Source organism: Acomys russatus, chromosome 2, assembly GCF_903995435.1.
Source record: "Acomys russatus chromosome 2, mAcoRus1.1, whole genome shotgun sequence".
NCBI classification, from domain to species: Eukaryota; Metazoa; Chordata; class Mammalia; order Rodentia; family Muridae; genus Acomys; species Acomys russatus.
In genome coordinates this window covers 106,030,045-106,051,178 of record NC_067138.1, presented here as the reverse complement: position 1 = coordinate 106,051,178, position 21,134 = coordinate 106,030,045, and the positions used below count along the sequence as shown (strand labels likewise).

At 45.4% G+C, this 21,134-nt stretch overlaps 1 protein-coding gene across 1 annotated transcript in view; it reads right to left on the bottom strand.

Moving 5' to 3' along the window:
• Cachd1 (cache domain containing 1) overlaps positions 1-16,711 on the bottom strand; it is a 230,084-nt gene extending 213,373 nt beyond the window's left edge. Inside the window, exon 1 of the mRNA XM_051164720.1 lies at positions 16,365-16,711. Coding sequence (XP_051020677.1) covers positions 16,365-16,604 — 240 coding nt within the window. The 5' untranslated portion in view covers positions 16,605-16,711. The remainder of the gene's footprint in view (positions 1-16,364) is intronic.
• Positions 16,712-21,134: the final 4,423 nt, after the last annotated feature.

Below are 21,134 nucleotides of genomic sequence, written 5' to 3'. Positions count from 1 at the left end.
ATGTCCATTCAGTGTTGTGTATTTTGGAAAACAGCGAAGAGATACGTATGGTCACTTCAATAACTTAAGACCAAAATATCAAATCAAAGTAAAGCAAGAAATTTACCATGGTCCTAAAATAATTAGTCTTGACTCATACCAAATAGAAGAACAATTTCCTGTGGGGTGGGGCTAGGGTGGGGGGGACGGAGGCAGGTAGGGGCAGGTGTTTAAGACTTAAAAAATAGTTCTCACATTAGCCTGGCACAATGGAGCAGATCTCTGTGAGTTCGAGGCCAAGCCTGGTCTACAAATCAAGTCAAAGACAGCCTTGCAAAACAAAACAAAACGAAAGAAAGAAAGAAAAAACAAACTAACTGCACACCAAACCAATCAACACCAAGCAAACAAACAAACAAGTTCTCGCATGTTATCTCCTTGACAATAATTTACTATGTCAGCATGATTCTTCATACAATAAATCCTGAGTGTTTGAGGCAGATATGAGTCACCTTGTAAATGTTTCAAAAATAATTTATTAAATTTGTGTTTATATTCATTTGAATACACATTAGTTATAATTTAGTTTTGATAGCTCGATGAATTACTGCAGACTGTTTGAAACTCACACTTTAAAGTCACAACTCTGTTTATAACTCGTCTAATATCACAACATCGACACAGCTAAGTAAGAAAGTAGAGATCTGAAAAGAGGGTCTGACTGGTCAAACAGTGAAAACTTACCAATTACAAATGATGAAAAATATTTGCTACTCAATGCTTAGAGTCATGATTTTATCTATAAGAATGTATTATAATGTTACTCTATCTCTGTGACAACGTTTATAACACGTAAAGGCTTTAGCAATTACAAAGCACACCACTTCACAAAAAAAAAACTTAAACTTACATTCTAATATGTGAAGCAGTTTTACCAATTGGCCTGGGTTCATCCAACAGCCAAATGGATCAAACTTCCCCGGCTGGTCATGCTGACGCAGCCCCATCCACCGCCTACATGTCCCTGAGACTTCTCAACAGGTGCTCCAGAAACAGAGATGCTCACCAACTTCCACGAGTTACATCCCAATAGACCCATCATCATTGGGAAACACATCGCAAGTCTTAGTACTTCATTTTCTGAAAAGATGCTCAAAATGCTTTTAGCACACAATTAGGCAAAACTACCAACGCAGTGCCCATTTAATGACAGCGTGGACAAACAAGGTCATGTGCACACACAGCTGGGTAAGGAGGTCTTGTCAACATGATAGGACGGGAGAGCACGATGAGGTTTTTCAAGCTGCCCAGCACACAGTGGGTCCGCAATGGATTCCCTTATGACTGGGAGTTATGTCTCACAGCTGCTGCCCAGCACTTCTAGAAGGTATCTTCCCAACACATCAAGAATGCAGGGTGCTGTCATTCTAAAAGACAGTATGGTCCTATGGAACACATAGCTCTTCATACAACCTTGCCATAACTTGACTTTTCATAAGTCAGGAGGCAGCTCTGATTAATACAACAGGAAGGTGAGGCAAGAGATGGAGTCTATGTGGCCCAGGTCATTATGGTCCAAACTGACCTGGAACTCACAATCCCCCTGACTCAGTCTACCGAATAGGTGGATGGATTACAAGTGTGTGGCACTACCATATCTAGCATTCATAAAGACAAACAAACATACAGGTAGGGGTGGGATAACTAAGATCTTAGTCAAAAATGATCAAAACCTTTCCTTCATTTTGCTGCCCCTAGAAGGTTGACCAGTGGAGAACAAACTTGGATCCCTGCCTTTTGCCCAAATGAATGGATTATGCAGTGATCACAAAATATGAGTTGAATCCACTTAGTTCTAAGGCAAGTCCTGATTGGTGCTCTTATTTGTTTTGTTTTATTTTGTTTACTTTTTGTTTCTTGAGACAGGGTCTTACTATAGCCTGGCTGGCATTGAACTCACAGAGACCCTCCTGCCTCAGCCTCCTGAGTGCTGGGGCCACCATGCCCAGTGTGACTGGCATGTTTATGTAAACCGTCCTCCTGTAGTCAATTAACACCCAAAGAGAGTGTGTCCAGCAAGAGTTCCCTGGGGGCATCTGTCAGTGAGCAGGGAAGGAGGACCCTGTTTAGAAGGGTATAACCGCTGAAGAGCTGTAATTACTGGATTCATTTTTACTACAGCCTGAGTTCACATCAACAACCAGAGGTTGGGCAAGTCAAAATAGAAAGGGGAGATATACCAGTCAGGGCAGACAATTCTAAAGCAAAAGTCGGGTCAACAGTCTTGTGCCTCAAACCTTGATGGCTTCTTGTTCCTGCCAGGACCACATCCAGACAAGACCTCCATAGAGACCTAGTTGTCTTCCATCAGCTCCCTGGACTAGCCTGGTTCAATGTCTTCCTTCAGCCTTCCCTCCAGAGATCCCTAGGCCCTCACTCAGGCCACACCATGGCCCATTGTTCATTCACTCCCCCAGAGGCTGTGTTTGAGCGCCTCCTAGCCTTCTCTATCAGCCCACAGAAGCGCTCCGTCATTAGCTTTCTTTAGCTCTGCATGTTCAAACGTTGGTTTTTCCCTTTAAGGAACATAGAGCCTTCCAGAGTTCTGCTCTTAGCCAGTTCCTAGAGCTCTTCAGAACTGTGGGGATACATGCCAGGAGCTGAGCCTCAGAGGTAATAGATTGGCTGACTCACAGAACCTAAGGACCTACCCAGGCCCTGTTAACCTTTAATCCTGAACAGTGATGTCTTGATCTGATAAGGAAGGCAAACTTCACAACTCTCCGATGCATGTATTCTCATTCCCATCTATTTTCCTTAATCCTGGATGGCATCATACTTTTAAATAATGGAAAAAAGTTTCCTGTGAGAACAATGTCGCTTGAAAACAACCCACTTGTAGTAGCAGAATTTGGCATGTATGCACAAAGCAAAGAGCACATCTGAGTGAGCACGCATACGCTCTAGAGAGAAAAGAAATAGGCACCTGGGGTTGGTGAGATGCCTCAGTGGGGAAAGGCTCTGCCGTTAAGCCTAACAGCCTGAGTTCAATCCCTGGGGCACACATGGTGGAAGGAGAAACATCCTCCACACTCATGCTATGGCACATGAACGCTCCACCCCTACATTACAAATTGTAAAAAAAAAAAATAATGTAAGTGATAACAGGAAAGTTTATATTATCAAAATAAAATAAAAACTTATTCTTAATTATAAAATAAATTTATTTTAATTAAAAACAAAATTATATCTTTATAAAAATAAATTTAAATTTTTACATATTTCTATCTATAATAACAGAAATTAAATTAAATTGAGTGCTTGACATTTACAAAAAGGTTCTGTTGTAAACTCCAAAGCCACAGAAAAAAATGAAAACTATCATCCTCTGTAACAACACAAGTAATCTCAGCACTAGGAGGCTGAGGCAGGGGGATTCCCAGCCTAGGCCAGCCTGAGCTTGAAACAGATGTGGGCGGGTAGGGGGGAGCGGTGTTTGTCTGCTAGAAAAGGAATTGCAACTGGCATGCTCTTGCCAATTGCAAAACATCCTGTATGGACTATGAGAGAGTATAAATAGTCTAAATAACAAAAATCAGTTGCTTTGCATCACTTGGTCGTTCACTGCTCTGTTTTTAGATGTTCCTTGAGAGAGAAACACTCCAGAGAATGCTTCAGGTTCTGGGGGGGGGGGGTTGTTTTGTTTTATTTTGTTTTGGTTTTGGTGTTTGCTGCTTTCATGGGTCTTCTAGACAAAGAGTGGAATTGCCTCAAGGAACTGAGTCTAAAAAGGTCTACTTCTCCTGTCCCTGTTAACCCTCATTCTCTCCTATCTAGGGTAGGTGGGTTGGAAAGGAGGTAGAGGCACTGAAGAACCCCCAATAAAGTAAGTTTTGAAAAGATCAAAGCCTATGTGAGTTAGAAATGAGAGCCTCCCTACAGAAAGAAAAATATAGGCAAGTCTAAAACTAAAGATAGGTGGGACAGTAGTGGAAGCACATCTGAGTCACTATGGCAGGCTACTATCACCACAGTCAAGAGCTGATCCTGGAAGCTTTTCATTTTATTAAGAAAAAGAATCACACAGGAAATAATGTTTTGTGTTTCTTTTTTAATTCTGGTCTAAGAACAATGTGGCCTCAATTGTATTATGCTTCCCGGAAGCCGCATTGATTGTTCGCACTGGAAGAAAGAAACAAGCGGCCTGCCATGGATTTTCTTCGAACTTAAGAGCCTCACCAAACACCTTCACTTTTCTAAGAGGCACTATCAGTAAGAAACACAGCAGGGACCAACACAATGCTCACCTGTCAGATGGTAAAAGGAAAAAAAGAAACAGACTAGTACCTGTCACACAATAAATGTTTAATAGCATTTCTTAAATAAATTACCTACTGAATTCTAACCTTGCGAGAAAGGAGTCCCAAATATACATTATTTTCAAGCGTGTACACATTTCCCCCACTTCTAACTATAGCCCAACTTTGTCCATCATGAATACACTGAACACCAAATCCCACTAGTACTCAAAATATCCTTATACCAGGCGTTGTGCTGGATCATTGATACAGCTGAAGCATTTTCAACCTTTTTGTGGCAAGAACCCAAACATTTCCCAGTAAGTCTAGATAGAATACTTAGTGAAGCCGGGCATGGTGTAGCACATCTGTAATCCCAGTACTACGGGAGGCAGGGGCAGATGGATCTCTGTGAGTTGAAGTTTGGCCTGATCTACAAAAAAAAAAAAAAAAAAAAAAAAAAAAAAAAAAAGAAACAAAACAAAAACAAACAACCAAACAACAACTATAAAAACAACAACAACATTACTCTGGTGCCTCATATTTGACCATGTCCCCTGGAGGGGGAGACCTGGTAGCACTCAGAGGAAGGATAGCAGGTTACCAAGAAGAGACTTGATACCCTATGAGCATATACAGGAGGAGGTAATCCCCTTCAGGAACAGTCATAGGGGAGGGGAATAAGGGGAAAAGGGGAGGGAGGGAAGAATGGGAGGATACAAAGGATGGGATAACCATTGAGATGTTACAAGAATAAATTAAAAAAAAAAAAATTAGTGAAATTGATATACTAACCACAGTGGAGAAAGCTAATTTGGAATAGTAACTATTAGAAAAATACAAAGGAAAGAAAGAAAGAAAGAAAGAAAGAAAGAAAGAAAGAAAGAAAGAAAGAAAGATACAAAGTCTACCATTTGACGTTCCCTGGGCAATTTTTGCAGTCTAGACTGTCTTTTCTTTTTCTTTTTCTTTTTTTTTTTTTTTCCTTTTGGTCTTTCTTTCTTTCTTTCTTCCTATTTTAAGATTTATTTATTATTATGTATAGTGTGTGTCTGCATGCCAGAAGAGGGCACCAGATCTCATCATAGATGTTTGTGAGCCACCATGTCGTTGCTGGGAACTGAACTCAGGACCTTTGGAAGAACAGCCAGTGTTCTTAACCTCTGAGCTATCTCTCCAGTCCCTCCTTTTGGTTTTTCAAGATATGGTTTCTCTTTGTAGCCCTGGCTGTCTTGGACTTGTAAACCAGGCTGGCCTCAAACTCACAGAGATATGCCTGCCTCTGCTTCCGAAGTACTGGGATTAAAGGCGTCCACCGCCATCACCACCCAGTCAGACTTCATTTCTTGAGCCCTCTAGGTAGGGCACAGACAACACTCCTCACCCTAGGATTCCCTGAATCAGTGAGCCTGGGTTCTTTCCTGCCCGTGCCTGATCTCCCGCAACCCTCTAATGCTGTTAATGGATTTACCAGTCTTATCTAGCTTTAATGTCTGAGATACAGGTGTGCAAAAAAAAAAGTCCACATCTGTTCTTAGTTTATTTAATTTTGTTTGTGTACTGGTTTATTATCACTATTGTTGTTATTGTTATTAATGATAATATTTTGCAAATATGCGTGTAGCTGAGGATGACCTAGGAGTCTTGGCATCTCAGGCCTGGGCTACCACACCCTGCTTTTTTTTAATGATCTTCCGCATTTACATTATCTTCAGACATTTCAATTCAAAACACCCCTAACAGGGGTGACGGGCTTATATACGGGTTTGCAATCAGCATACAGCTTACTTGGGCCTAGAACTAAAGAAAGGCCACCGTTGCTGGCTGTCATCGGAGGAACAACAAAACCAACTCTGAACAGCCAAGACTGTCTCCCTCCAAACTCTCTTTGGGATTCCAGTGTTTTGGTTTTTTGTTTGTTTGTTTGTTTTGTCTGTTTGTTTTTTTCTAATGGTCTCTGGGGAAGGGACCAGAACAATCCACACACGGCCACTCCCTTCAGCAGCAGCCACAGTCTCTCACCCAGTGAAGAGGCTGCTGAAGGCATCTGACCTACTCCAGCACCTCCCTCGGTCACACTGCACCTTAGAGGGAGACAGTGAAAGCAAACAGCACAGGAAGGCCAGTATCTGGCAGGACTGGGGGTCAGCCTGAATCCCACACGCCCTTTCTATGCCTTTGATATTCAATGATCTGGGGGTGAGGGGCAGTGAAATATTTGAAACACATAACTCCACTCTAACAGACACACAAGTATTCCGAGACACTTAATAAATAGTGCATAAACAAAGAGATGATATAGCGAGATATTTATTTCTCAGTTATCCAGTCCGAAACTGCCACGGTGTTATGGCCTCTGTGATGTTTTTAGGTAGATGTAGCTGCATGGAACTATAGACTATTTAAGCTAGTTATATCAGGGACGGAGTTGGAATCAACTGACGGATCAATGAATGTGTTTGTGGATCTTTACCTCTGCCCCTTCTTGGAGGGAGAGAGAGAGAGAGAGAAAGAAAGAGAGGAAGAAAATGTTGGCCATCATACAATAGAGTGAGTCTGTGTTGCTTGCTAGCATAGGCCTTATCAACTCTACCACAGCTGAAGAGAATCCAAATTGCTGTATGACACACTTGGATTTTCTCCTGCTAATAATTCCTCCTTCCTGCCCGTGACTGGCAGGCCTCTTCCACACTGCAGTAATGTGGGACAGCTAATTATCTACCAATCCACCTTGCTATTCCACACTTGGCAACTTTTATCTGCGCAGGACAGCTGCACTCTGTGTGTTTGAAGTAACACGTCAGTCTCTGCTAATGCAACAAGACTTACATCCCTAATGATGTCTCCACACTTTGAAGCAACAACTCAAAGCCTAATTAAAAATTCAGATTCATTCTCACCGGCTTGCTGAATTTTTTTTTAACTGTCCTTCCACCAGAGCCTCGAAGTATCTTTTGAAATAGTCCATGCAAAAATAATATAAATTGTACAATTTTTTAAATTCCAAAGGAAGTGAAGAAAAATGGGGCTCGTGATATTAGGCTCCGTGTCTTCTGACAATGGCTCTGGGTGGAAGAGACCATGACAGCACTGTAGATGAGGGTGTAGGCCATAAGCTTTTCTGCAACTACCACAAAGCAAGTGCATCCAGGGAAGTCACAGGCTACTTCGCAGTCTAGCCACTTGGTGCTTAGAGGTTGGAGCTTTCAAACTGTTATTAGCTTAGCTGACTGTGTCAAGTTTGAGGGCAAATCTATCTCTGGACCAAGAAAAAGAAAGCAAGATTTAAAAAAAATTCTAATAACAAATGCCACTTACACTGTGACATCACTGAGTCATGATATGTTGCAATGTCCACTAAAAATAAGTGAGAGGACTTCATATTCCCAGTAATAGGGGAAAAAAAAATATAAGCCCTTTAATTCAATTTCAAAACAGACATGGCCTAAAATGACAGGTGACATTCTCTCCTGTGGCTTTTATGTAAACAAACACTAGGGGACTAAAGCTGTTCTTCCGCTAACCTTTTCTGTAATGTTTCACCTTGTGTTCTTGTATTTATGTTGTCACTTTATTTATGTATTTCTTTCACCGTTTTGCAGTGCTGAGAGGATTGAACCAAGGACCTCAAGCATGCCAGGCCATTGCTCCACAGCCGAGCCCTATGCCCAGTCCCACCTACCTTTTCTTTTGAATAGAGCGTTACTTTAGTATCAGGGGTTCTCAGTGCTGATCAGCAAGTAACCAACCACATTGCTCCTTCGGAACAGTCTCTAAGATTCCATGGGCCTCAGCAGCTCTGAACTGTCTTCAGTGGCTCAGTCAGTTAAAATCACCTAATCAGCACCAAGCGAAACCATCACCTTCGTGATCTCAGGCACAAAGAAGCCAACCAAACTGTTTCCAAAGGCAGAATGCTTTGTTTCTTTTCCCAATTCAGCACAGTGGGAAATGGGACACCCACAGTATCATGGTGTGAGAATGATCACAAAGTCCCAAGACTGAAACTAGAGTCTAGAGCTACAACATATGGCTAGTGTAGGAGAATCTCCAGCTGGCCAGCCTATCACTGGTCTATAGGTTCCAGGTAACACATCACCTGAGACTTGTTCAATATAAATAAATCAGAGCTATAGATTTGACCATCTCAGCCTTGGCACTCAATGACTAGACATTATCAGCAACAGGACAGTATAGACGGTAAGGCTGGTTCTGTAGGCTCTCCTGGGGATGTGGGGAAGCAGAGATGGAGCAGCCCCCGACAGGTGGTGCTGGCATCACAGCTTGAATCTTAACCCTCTTAGCTGAGTTTCCTATGTTCTAGGCTTGCTCCAGATTCCAGATTCCTCTCTCCAGGGCACATCATCTCCAAACCAAAGGGTTTGGGCACATGAAGCAACTGATTCCCAACTAGCAGGGAAGATGTTACCAGCTATGTTGAAAGAGCAGGACGTTCCACTTAGGGCGAGCTTTAGGAGAAATATGGTAGTCATATAGCTTTAGGAGAAATGTGGTAGTCATATAGCTTTAGGAGAAATATGGTAGTCATAGAGCCGTGCCAGAAGATCTAAGGCAGATAACTGAACTGGAATGGTAATAGGTTCCTTTCTCCTTCAAGCTAGTGGGAGTTAGGTATGTTGGCACCTGTCAGAAAGGAAGTCTTGACTGCTAAAAAGACCCTAGGGGTCTGCCAACTTGACCTCTGCTTACTTGGCCAAGCTACCTACCACTCATGCCCTTTCTTCCCCTCCCACTAAACTTCAAATCCTAAATCATCTTTCCATTCTTCAACAAGAGCCTTCTGGGAAGGCTACTCTTTGACCACCTAACTTCCATTCATTCCAGACTAGAACCTTCCCTCATCAGACAAGTAAACATCCCTGACACACTTTCTTCAAGCACCCAGAACCTCTTAGAATTGTGTTACTTTGTAAATAAGCTGATAGATATCTCAAGCAGATGAGTGCCATGCACAAAAGAAACATTGAATAAGCATTTGAAAGTCTTTATAATGACAAGGAGCTCATCTCTCAAGGTAATCCACTTTATAATGACAGAAATTCTCTTCCAGTCGGCCTAAGAGCACTTGCTGCTTTTACAAGATAACCAAGTTCAGCTCCCAGAACCTGTGTCACAGCTGCCTATGACTGCAACTACAGGGATCCAAAGTCCTCTTCTAGCCTCCAGTGGTACCCACATGCAAATGTGACACACACGTAAACATAAATAAATCTGAGGGGGGGGGGAGGAGGAGGGAGGGAGGGAGGGAGGGAAGGAGAAAGTTCTCCATAACCTGCACATAAGCATTGCCTTTATTGGCTGGAACCCCTGATAATTCCACCCCAAATACCATAAACCAGTGGATCAGTCTTGCCTGCAGATGAATTTGGTTTGGCCCACACTGTTTATTGTTATTATTATTGTTGTTGTTGTTGTTGTTGTTATTTTAATCTGAACTAACTGTCGGCATTTTACAAAGCAAAGCTTTCCTAGTTCTCCTAAAAAACAAAGTAGTGTTATGACACTAGCCTGGACAGTGTCCCCATCTGGCCTTTGGACAACCAGAATGGAAGCAGAGTAGCTGTGCCCTACTGCAATGCTGGCAATTCCTTATGGCTACAGTGTCCCACACCTCTCTCACTGGCCTACACCCAGCCCATTTCCTTCCTTCTGCCCACCCAACTGACCTTGGGAAACTTTAGATGTGGCAACCCTGAGAGCACCATAAATCACAATTGTGGCAATTTTTTCCATTGGGTCCTGACAGCCCCAGTCGGTTTAGCCTCCCTGACAAGAGGGGAACTCATGGGAAAGATGCTAGATGCCCCCACCTCTTACTCCTGCATCCCTCAGTCCCCAATTCTGCAATGAGGGTTGCAGGCTCAGGCTACTCAGAAAACCAACAAGGAAGTGCATGGAGCAGCTCTTTCTCCTTAGTCCTCAAAGGTCTCCCATGTTGAGCTGTCTTGGCCTTAATCACTATGACCTCTTCTAGAAGGGGAGGGAACAGAAGGGAGCAGATAGGCTCCCACTACATCAAAGCACATGTGCCTACACCAAATGCCAACTGCTAACAAGAACCCTCCCTACCTCTGGGATAATAGGTTACTAGGGGGAGACCCAGAGGTATTCTACCCAGAAGGCTGGTGGATGGGCAAAAGTACTAGCCATTTAAAACACTATACAACAGGGACCCAAAAGAAAGAAAAGACTGTTATTACATATTTAACATAAAAAACCAAATTCTAATGCAATTTGAAATGTTGCAAACAAAACTGTGGCAATTGCTTCCTATCACCTGGGGGAAGGGAAGAGCAGGTGGAGTTGGCAGTGAAACCAGCCTGACCACCCACTCTAGTGGTCACCAGCTGTTTAAAGCTGGAGACCCAAGATGTGTGCACTCCTAAACTATTTTCTTTGGTTTTGTACAGTCAAAAAGGGACAGCTTTTCAACAGCAAGCATAAGAGTAAATAAATAACTACAAATTGCACATCTAGTACTTTCTTCAGAAACCCCAGAGGGTGGTTTGGCAGCACAATGCTTGAGGTCTGCACATGATACCCAAGCAACTCTGGAACAGAAACCCAGCCGCACTGAAAACCCAGCATCTGAGGACGCAATGGGCTCTGGGCTGTGGCAGGAGCTGCAGGCTTCTGCGTTCTCCGCTTTACAGCCTCACACTGAGCAGACTAAGCCCGTGTTTACATACTTATATTTCTGCTTATTGAATACTCTTCTGCAGACAGAGCCCTGTGCTAGCTAGGTTTTAGTTTTAGTTCTGTTGGAGTTTTTGTTGTCTGGTTTTTGTTTGTTTGTTTTTCCTTAAAATATATTCCCCCCTGTAAACTACATGAAATTAGAAGACACGGGAGTTCAGACAGGTTTAATAACATTCAGGAAATTACATAACTGATGATTGGCTGAGTCAAAATTGCTGTCACTGCAGTGCCCGTGATATTCTGAGGCATTAATAGATTCCTACAGAGTCCAGGAAGATCCTCAATGAATTCCACTCCACCTCCTAGCAAAAATGGAGTTCTGGAAGGCTCTCACCTAACCCACCCACTTAGGCTGAAGAAATCAACTTGGCAAGCAGCACCCAGAAATAGCACGTTCATGTTATGAAGTGTGAAACCATGGCCTTCCCTTTCCCAAGCCTGAGTACAACTCAAGCAAGGCTGGCAAGGAAGCTAATGAGCACAAAGGCTGGAGCCAGCGAAGGCAGCCAGCAGTGCAGAGGAAGTGCAGCCAGTACTAAGACAGCAGCAGTCTGCGGAAGGCATGCAATAAGTTTTTCCTTGGGCTCATTCTTAAGTTCAAGTTCAACTTAGAGTCACCTAGAACGGTTCAGCTTTCTTCTTTCCCTTATATCCAATTCTAGAAGGAAGACATAGCAATGTTCCTACTAAGACTTTATACATGAACACACTGAGGAATGAACATTATTTGCAAATATTTCTCTTCTAAAATAGTCTGTAGTACAAAAATATGCATTTAAGTCATTCAAAATCAGGTCATGCCTAGGATGGTACACAAGTTAGAGTTAAAAAAAAAAAACAAAAAACAAAAAACAAAACACTATAAGCCTCGCCTGAATATAACTGAATCCGCATGCAGCTACAGTGTAACAACATCAAAGTGCAGTCACCACAGAGGAACGAGGGTGGCCAAAGAAATGAGGTATCACATGGCTCTATATGGAGAGGTGGAGTCAGGGCCAGCCTCCTTGTGAAGGTTCAAATACACTAAGGAGCCTCCTCATCCAATGCCCCAAAGGGATGAGCGATGTCTGAGGATGCTGATCTGCCCACAGTGGAGGCTGCAGCTTCCACTTTCAGGGTCAGCCTCTGTATATGGACATTCCACTGAAAGGGTCAAAGTAGCTAACTGCTTTGGTGACCACAGGAACAGAACAAGGCTGTTCTGTGGCCCTGCGACGCCATCTTCATCTCTCTCTCTCTGCTACAGCACTCACCACCACTTTCCAGGGCCTTTAGGCCTTGCCAAACCTTTCCTATCACTGCTTTCTTTTGTGTCTGTATCTATCACTGGCTGAGAGACTAGGATAGGCATAGGCCAGGCTATTGTCACCTTGTATCACCACCAAGGTCTAACTAACCCAAAAGAAGAAGCCTTGTACTCCAAGTTTGTTAGAGATATTAAAAAAAAAAAAAAAAAAAAAAAAGCAATGGTTTGTGTGGCTTGTGCACTGCTGTTTGGCTGCATGGAAAGGCTTTCCTGTCACTTGGAGCTAGGCTCACTATTTACAGCACTGCTATTTGCAATGGACACTTCCACCAAGCCAAGCCCTTCTGATCCTGAACTCACCCTGCCCTGGCTGCTGCTCTTTAATTGAGATGAATCTCCAACTTGCGCTTCTGATAATATTTTTTTCTGAAAGGGATCCCCGCCTCCTTCTCTTCACAGGCCCCATACAGCAGCTGTCTGCCCAACCTGCTGATGTGTCGGCCAAGTTCACAGCAAGTGTGCCCAGCCAGCCCAGTTAACACCAAGGGGGCACACTGGCCCTGAGCCAGACTCTTGCAGATAGGAAGCCTCAATTGCCATATAATGTTAAGTGGGCTTATGAAATGCCTAGTGAAATAGCTCCCAGGGTAGACATGCCTTCTAACAAGCAGGCACCGGGGAGTAAGCATTTTACCTGTGCAATCTTAGCTCTCCTTTAAGGCCAGTGGTTCTCGATCTTCCTAATCTTGAGACCCTTGAGACCCTCATGTTGTGGTGACCCCCCAACCATAAAATTATTTCTGTTGCTACTTCATAACTGTAATGTCGCTACTGTTATGAACCGTAGTGTAAATATCTGTGTTTTCCAATAGTCTTAGGTTACCCCTGTGAAAGGATCATTCAACCCCCAAAGAAGCTTTGACCAACTGCTGTTTAAGGCCAGTGCTTTTAGAGGCTATGCAGGAGTAGAATATTATCTTGTTATTCCATAAACACCTACTCAGGACATTTTCAAGGGTTATTGAAAGCATCGAAAAACTAGTCTACCCATCAACATTTCTCAGTCACAGCTTTACACTGGCAGGTGCCTTCATGTGCTGTGTCCCATCCAGGCCGCAGAGCAGAGCTTAGAAAGAACCAACAACAACAAAATTACCCAACGAGCAATTGGCTCTTCTGGAATCCTGGTCTCTGGACGGACACCCAACTCGGGGCTCTTTCAACCACACTTCTTGCACAGTGAATACACAGAAACAAGTCTCCTCAAATACCATCCCTTCCTGCTCCTCAGACCCCAGCATTGAGGGCTTCAGTGCAGCACACTCCTGAGGAGACAATGATTAGGATTCTGACTTTTCCCCCAGGCTCTATGATGTCTGCCGCTAGGGAGGTACAGCTTTTTCCCAGTAACACTGATTAGTGTAAACCACACTGTTTGGGAAATTTGGGACATCATTTTAAAAGAACAACGATAAACATGAAAACAAAAACATGAGTAGATAGCCCCAGTTGGAAAATGTTTCCAAGAAGATTTTTAAAACAAACTGCTTTTCAAAGTGTCTTCTCTGTGGGCAGGTACACGAGCTCTGTCATGGGAAACTGAAAGGCTTTTTTTTTTTTTCCTTTGTGAGATTACCTGGTAGAGCCTCTGTGAGCATCATGTGCCGCTATTGGGGCTTCAACAAAACATCAGGCCTCACTGGGAAGCTACTTTTCAAATTCTCAAAATGAAGAGTTGCTTTTGGAAATTTTCAGCAGCAAAACAACTTACAGGCCTGGAAATTGGCTTTTTAAAAATTAACAGGTCTACAGACAGTTTCTCATAAAATGCCAGTGTTAAATAAAAGGAGTCAATCCCGTCACTGCGGGGGGTGAGGGGTGTCATATGTGCAGACACTCTCTTCCTGCAAAGGGAGAAAACCTTGCTGCCCCAGTCATCTCTGTGCGGGAATCACCCACGTGGGCTGTTTGTCCCTGAACCACTGACTGGGTCTATATCTGCAGAACGCACATTCCAGAACCGAGGGCATAGCATCTGGCCTACATTCATTTTGCATCCAGGGAACAGACCCCAAAGCTCAAAAACTCTGAGTTAAGAGACAGAAAGCACTGGTTGGCATTGGATTTGTTATAACAATTACTTCTCCCAAGGCTGGCAGCTCAGCCTTTTCAAAAGGGGACTCTTCCAATAACTGCCCAGATAGGAGCAAGTGGCAGATCAACGCGTGGCTCAAGAGGAGGAATTTAAATACAGTAAGCACCTCCCCTTTCAAAAAAGGAGAGAAGCCACTTACTTTTTGCCAGACAAAACCCTGTCCACAGGAGGTCCGTTTTCACAATGAGGTTGCAAAGGTGTGAAAGAGAGGCCAGTTGCAAGGAGATAAAGGGCCATTTGGGTGCATCCCCCTTCCCCTGCAGACCCGGACTTTTTTTCCCCTAAAGTGTCTAAAGTGTCTTCCTACCTGAATAACAATGTGTCACCATCACCTTTTTGTCAAGGAGCTGGGTGCCGCCAGAATCTCAGAAGGGGGGTGCGGGGTGCCATCCCTGGTCCTGCCCTAGAGACAGGGTGAGGGTGGCAAAGGCTGCCTAATCCTGAAAGCAAAAACCCCCAACTGCCACACATGAAATCTCTTTTGCTAAAAGAGGATCCTCTGAGGGAAAACACAATTCTGTTCGTGTCTAAACGAACGCATTCACCAAAGCAAAGCAGATCTGGAAGTCTTTCATTGCCTCCAAGAGTCCTTTCACTGCTAGGAGGTCAGGGAGTCAGCAACCAGAAAATGCACATGGAAAAAAATTAAAACTGAACCTAAATCTAAAAGAGGTGATAGGAAGCAATTGAGAGATGCGCTATAAAAGAGTAGCTCTTATCATGGAAATAAAGAAAATTCCATTCCCCAGCCTGTCAAGGCCAGGTTTCTGTAAATTTGCCCTCCCAGCAAAGCACTTCTCCCCACCTTAGAAAAACCAGCGTGGAGAAGATCTGTGGAACTTGGTTTGAGCAAACTGCAACCTCTTAGGGTGCCCGGGTAGAAGTAGATTTGAGGACTTTTTAAATTTTATTTTATTTTTTTAAAGAAAGCCATCAGAAACCTGATTCCCAAAAAGAAGCAAAACACATCGCTCGTGGGAGGTGGAATGGTCACTCTAGGTTCAAACTCAGAAATCTAGTCTGAGTCCACATTCCTGAAAACTTCACTCTTCGGAAGACCAACCCCCCCCCCCATTATTGCAGAAATGCAGTTGTGTGGGAAAACGGGCTGTTTAGCCGGCTTCGTACCAGGAATGTCATCTCCACAGCTCGTAACTGAGTGGGCCTTCTTTGCCAAGAAGATGAGAATAACGGCGCGATAGGATCTCCAGGTGGTTGCTGTCTAGCAATTTTTACAACTGTGGGTTATTAGCACCATCGTGAGAAATCCTTATCAGCCAAAGGCAATTAATCTACAACCCTGAGGAAGGCCGAAAAGGTAAACACACGGAGAAAAATGGAAACCCCATTCACCTTGTCCTTCCTAGCCAAGGCACACACACAAACCAAAAATTACACGGCGGACAGCACGCGACCGAGGGCCGCAAGAGCGGAAAGCAACAGAGTCCAACAGGGACTAGAGCTGGGGATCCGCCAGGCCAGCCCCTCCCCTCCCCCCAAAGCGGCGGGGCAAGGAGAATGAGCCCTGGTTACCGGGCCGCCCGGATCCCCGCGCTCGTGCGGCCCCCGCGGACGCTCCACGTTCCCTTCCTTGCCCACCCGTACGCCGGGGTCTCCAGGATGCTGCGAGTTTTCAATGGGGGGCAGAGTGGAAGGCCTTGGGGAATGCCCCGAGCCGGGCAGGACGCGCTGCCTTGGGATAGGGACACAAAGAGGTAAAGGGAGTTTGCAGGAGTGACGGGTAAAAACAAATCTGCAAACTGGGGGAAGGCAGAGCAATGGATCCTCAGGCAACATAAAAGGGGCCGGGGCTAAGGAGAGGGGGAAGTGGGCGCGGGACAGAGAGGACTCGATGTGGTGGAGTCTGCAGGATATTAGGGGTCCTGCAGCCCGCAAGAGCTGCCTCCGGGCTCTGCGCAGCGGGAGAGCACTGCAAGTGAGACGGCGGGAAGGGGTCGCTTACCTGCATGGTGACCACCCCCAGCTCCTCTGCAGCCAGCCTCCGCATCTGGCTCGCCAGCACTTGCGCTTCGTCCAGGATGGAGAAGTCGGCGTCGGCCACCGGGCCCAAGATCCAACATGTCACCAGGCAGAGTAACCAAAGGGGCTGCCGCGGGGCCCCAGGCCAGCCGGGGCAGTGGGGACAGCGGCGGACCAGAGCGGCCGTCTTCACCATCTCCTCTTCCTCGGGCTCACGGGCCATTGCTGCCTCTTGCCACTCCCGGCCGACGGGATCTGGGTGCTGGCCCCGGGGAGGCGCAGCCCGCCAAACTTTCCTAGTCTCCGGCACTCCCGGCTCCTCGGCGCGGCGGCGGCGGCGGCTGGCAAACTTAGGGGGCGCCCGGCTGCAGCGCGGGCGCGCGGGCGGCCACCATCGCCCGGCAGCGGCGGCTCCGAGACAGCGGCGGCGCCCTCAGGCCGGGGCGGCTGGGAGCACGGGCGGAGCCGCGCCTCCGCTTCCCCAAGTCCGGGCGCAGCTCGGAGACGGTGGCGGCGCGGCTGGGGCGGTCTCCCGGCGAAGGGAGAGAGGGAGTCAAAAGACCTAAGTGAGAGAAGAGAAAAGAAAGAAAGCAGCGGGGGAAAGGGAGGTGTCTGGTACCACCACGCTGCACTCCAGCTCCGCCGCCGCCGCCGCGGCTGCGGTGATTTATGGAAAGAGGAGGGAGGCGGGGAAAGTCCCGCGCTCGCCCCTCCCCTCCCTCTTGCGCGGGGTGACGCCCTGGAAAGCTGGGGGCCTGGGACGTTGGGGGCCCTCACTTCCACAGGACCCTTCTGGCCTGGGAAGGGGACCATTGGGACCTTCTCATGACTGGCCTGACAAGCCTCACCCGCTCTCCCCTTCTCGGCCCGTGCGGGGGATCTCGGGTTCCACACGTTCCGGGTTCCACTCTCCCACCACCCAAAGTCCCTTTTAAGTTCCAGAACTCTGCCTTTCTGCCTGACAGAGACCTGGGGAGGAAGCAAATATCATGTGAGCCTCCACTCTGTTTTCTTCGGTGTTAATAGTAACAATAGCTCGCCCTCGTGGGCGTAGCGTACTTGGTTTCTAACCAGCTATTGTGTGCCCAGCAATGTACTCTGGGGTCTACACTCAGTATGTGTGACTTATTGTCCTTTAGTCCCAGGACGTCCCTAGGAGGTTGTATCTTGATCCCGAATTTTTAGGTAACAGGCACTGAGAACTTAGGGCGTTGCAACAAATAGCTGAAGGTCACCTACGAATAAGCGACTGACCTATAGAGTTTAAGCACAAGTATTATTTTCAGGCCTTTTGCTCTGACCTTCCACTGAGTGTTCTCTCTCTCTCTCTCTCTCTCTCTCTCTCTCTCTCTCTCTCTCTCTCTCTCTCTCTCTCTCTCTCTCACTCCATTATGAGCAAAAATAAAATAAAAATTAAACAAAAGCAAGCTGAAGTGGAGCCCTTAGCTCCCACCTGCTCTCCTAAGCACAGGTAGGCAAGGCTAACTTTCTCGTTAGCTCCCAGCTACTGGATCAGGCTCCCTGAGACCCAGCACATGGAAGAAGTGGGTGACACCATGTGTGCTGTAGGGTGGTGTAAGTGTCCATGTGTGAAGCCTTCATTCTCTTCCCCACAGACTATGAATCTGCTGCTCCTAGGGTCCCAGAAAGCACAGCCGTTGGGTGGGCAGGTGTGTCTGTTTAAATGACAATGCCCCTCCCCCCATTGCTCATCTATTTGAATACTTGCTCTCCAATTTTGGACTGTTTGGGAAATATTAGGAGGTGTTGTGCCACTGGCGGGGTGGGATGGGGTGTCTTTGAGGCTTTAAAGGCCAGTCCCAGTCAGCTTTCTCTGCCTCATGACTGTGTCTAGAGACCGGAGCTCTCAGCTACTATTCCAGCAACACGCCTGCCTGTTGTTGTCGTGTCCCCTCCCCACTCCTGCCCATGGCAGCCTTGGACTCCAATTCTCCGGAACCTTGAGCTGCAAATTAAACGTTTTATTTTGTAAGTTGTCTTGCTCATGGTGTTTTATCACTGCAATAGAAAAGTAACAAATACAAACAGGTTATAGGATTTGCCTGGTGCTAAACACCAGATGAAATGCAGGAAAAGAAGCCATATTTGCTGTTGTTGTACTTCATCGTAGCATCTTCCGGTTTCCCTCTTTGATAGTAAGAGCGTGGTGTTGCGGACTAAGCTTCTGGGCTGAAGAGAGAACTCAGCCCACTACGTGCCTACTACGTGCAAGCACAAGGACATGAGTTTAGATCACCAGATCCAAAGTAAACAGTAGACATGGCTGTGTTTCTTTGTAACAAGGTGTAGGTGAGGGGCTGGAGAGATGGTGGCTCAGAGATTAAGAGCACTGCTTGCTCTTACAAAGGTCCTGAGTTCAATTCCCAGCAACCACATGGTGGCTCACAACCATCTATAATGAGATCTGGTGCCCTCTTCTGGTGTGTAGGCATACATACAGGCAAAACATTGCATACTAAAATAAATAAATTAATTAAAAAAAAAAAAGGTGTAGGTAAGGGGATGGCAGAGACAGGTGGGTCCAGCAAAGCCAAGCTGAGCTCTGGGCCCAATTAGGAACCCTGTCACAAATAGATAAGTGGGGAGTGATTAAGGATAACACCCAAGGTCAACTTCTGCCATCTACCCTCTCCTACCACCTTCATCAAGTGCGAGAGCGCACATTTCTGCAGCTTCTCTTGGAAACATTCCGAGGACCCATCTTACCTCACTGAGGTCATTTCCCTCGCTTGCAGTTTCCCAGGTTGTAAGGTTTCTGTCATTTTAGCACGTTTTCACTGTGTGGCCCATTTGATGACAGCCCAATCGTGTCAGCGCCATCCTTTACTATCTGCGATGTTCATGGTGTTTCTTTACTAGGGCGGCTTCTTGAATGCAAAATTCAGTCACTTCTACACCAAGTGCATAGGCACAGGGTATGTCCTGGGAAATGGGGTAAGGAGCTTGTGTGTTCTGAGCTGTTGTTGAATAATGGGATATGCATGTTACACTCGCAACCCTACAAGTCTTAAGTACCAGCACAAGCTATAAGGCAGCTACTGAGATGGTGACTCATGTGTCCTAGAGTTATAACGTTTAGCTCAGTAGCGTCTCAGTATGCGAGAAAGAGCATGTGACTATTCGTACTGTACTGAACCAATGGGGGAAAGCCAATAGTTATTGGCTCAAGGTTAAAGAATAAAGTTTTTGATGATGGTGTTAATGTGTACCCTGGGTCTAGGCCTTCAAACATGATGTTTCTGATCCTTGACTCTTTGTTGTCAGAGAGAGCATGTATATGCATTGTCTTTGTTACATTTCTAGTGCTGTGATAAATTCCACAACCCAAAGCAACTTGATGGGGAAAGGATGTATTTGCCTTACCTATCCCAAGTCACAATCCACTACAGCAAGCTAAGGCAGGAACGTGGAGACAGGAGCTGGCACAGAGGCCATAAAGGAGTTACTGCTTACTGGCTTGAACCCCATAGCTTGCTCAGTTTGCTTTTTTATGTACCCCAGGATTACTTGCCCAAGGGTGGCCTAGCTTCTTCCCCATCAATCCTTAGTCAAGGATATGCCCTAGAGACTTATCTTCAGTCTAAAGTTTTCTAGTTTTTTTGTTTTGTTTTGTTTTTTTCTGCCTAGAGGTGGTGGTGCACGCCTCTAATCCCAGCACTTGGGAGCCAGAGGCAGGTGGATCTATGAGTTTGAGGCCAGCCTGGTCTACAGAGTAAATTCTAGGACAGCCAGGGCTACACAGAGAAACCCTGTCTCAGAAAACAAGCAAACAAGATTCCCGCCCCCCCCCCCACTGGGTGGTGGTGGTGGTGGTGCATGAGTTTGAGGCCAGCCTGGTCTACAGAAAAAGATCCAGGACAGCCAGGGCTACACAGTGAGACCCTGTCTCGAAACTCCCTCCCCGCCCAACACACACACATAAAGCTAATTAATATCTCCTCTTCTCACACGTGTCTAGGTTTGTGACAAGTTGACAAAAACAAACAAACAAAACGCTAGAATACATACATAATGTTTTCAGTGCGTATCCGTGGAGCCATCTATGCATTGGCCCCTTGTCAGCATTAAAAATGGCTTTCTGATAAAGCAACTCATTAGAACAAGATAGGCAGGCAGGCGACATCAAGCCAGTCAATAACATATGTACCAAAATGTTTGTTGGGGCAAATCTTTATTCTCAAATATTTTATTAAGATATATGAGAAGAGGAGGCAGGTGTGGCAGCAAATGCCTGTAATTCTACCACTCCAGGGGCGGAGACCACAGGATTACAGTACATAACAATGATCTCCATCAAAACTACAACAGCAATAATGGGAGTAGGGGATGGCTACCATCATTCAACCATCATATATATAAAGTGAATAATGGTATATACAGACATATGTATATACAAACGTTAGTATATATATGTATTCTCTGGCATATGTTAGAGAATACATGGTTATATTTCCATGATGCATATATACATATAAATATATCATAGGATACATGGTCATATTCACACTTATATATACACAGATATATTTGACACTATGGATCACAGATATACATCTCTGTACATTTATATGTATATATTTAGATAGTCACATAATATACATATGCATTATATATATGTGTAAGTACACAGTTATATATCAAGAGTATGGACCAAAACATGAATTTGGATCCTGAGAGTCCCCTCTGCGAAGCATAGCTTCTCCTAGCCTCTGTTTCTATATCTATCTACTCC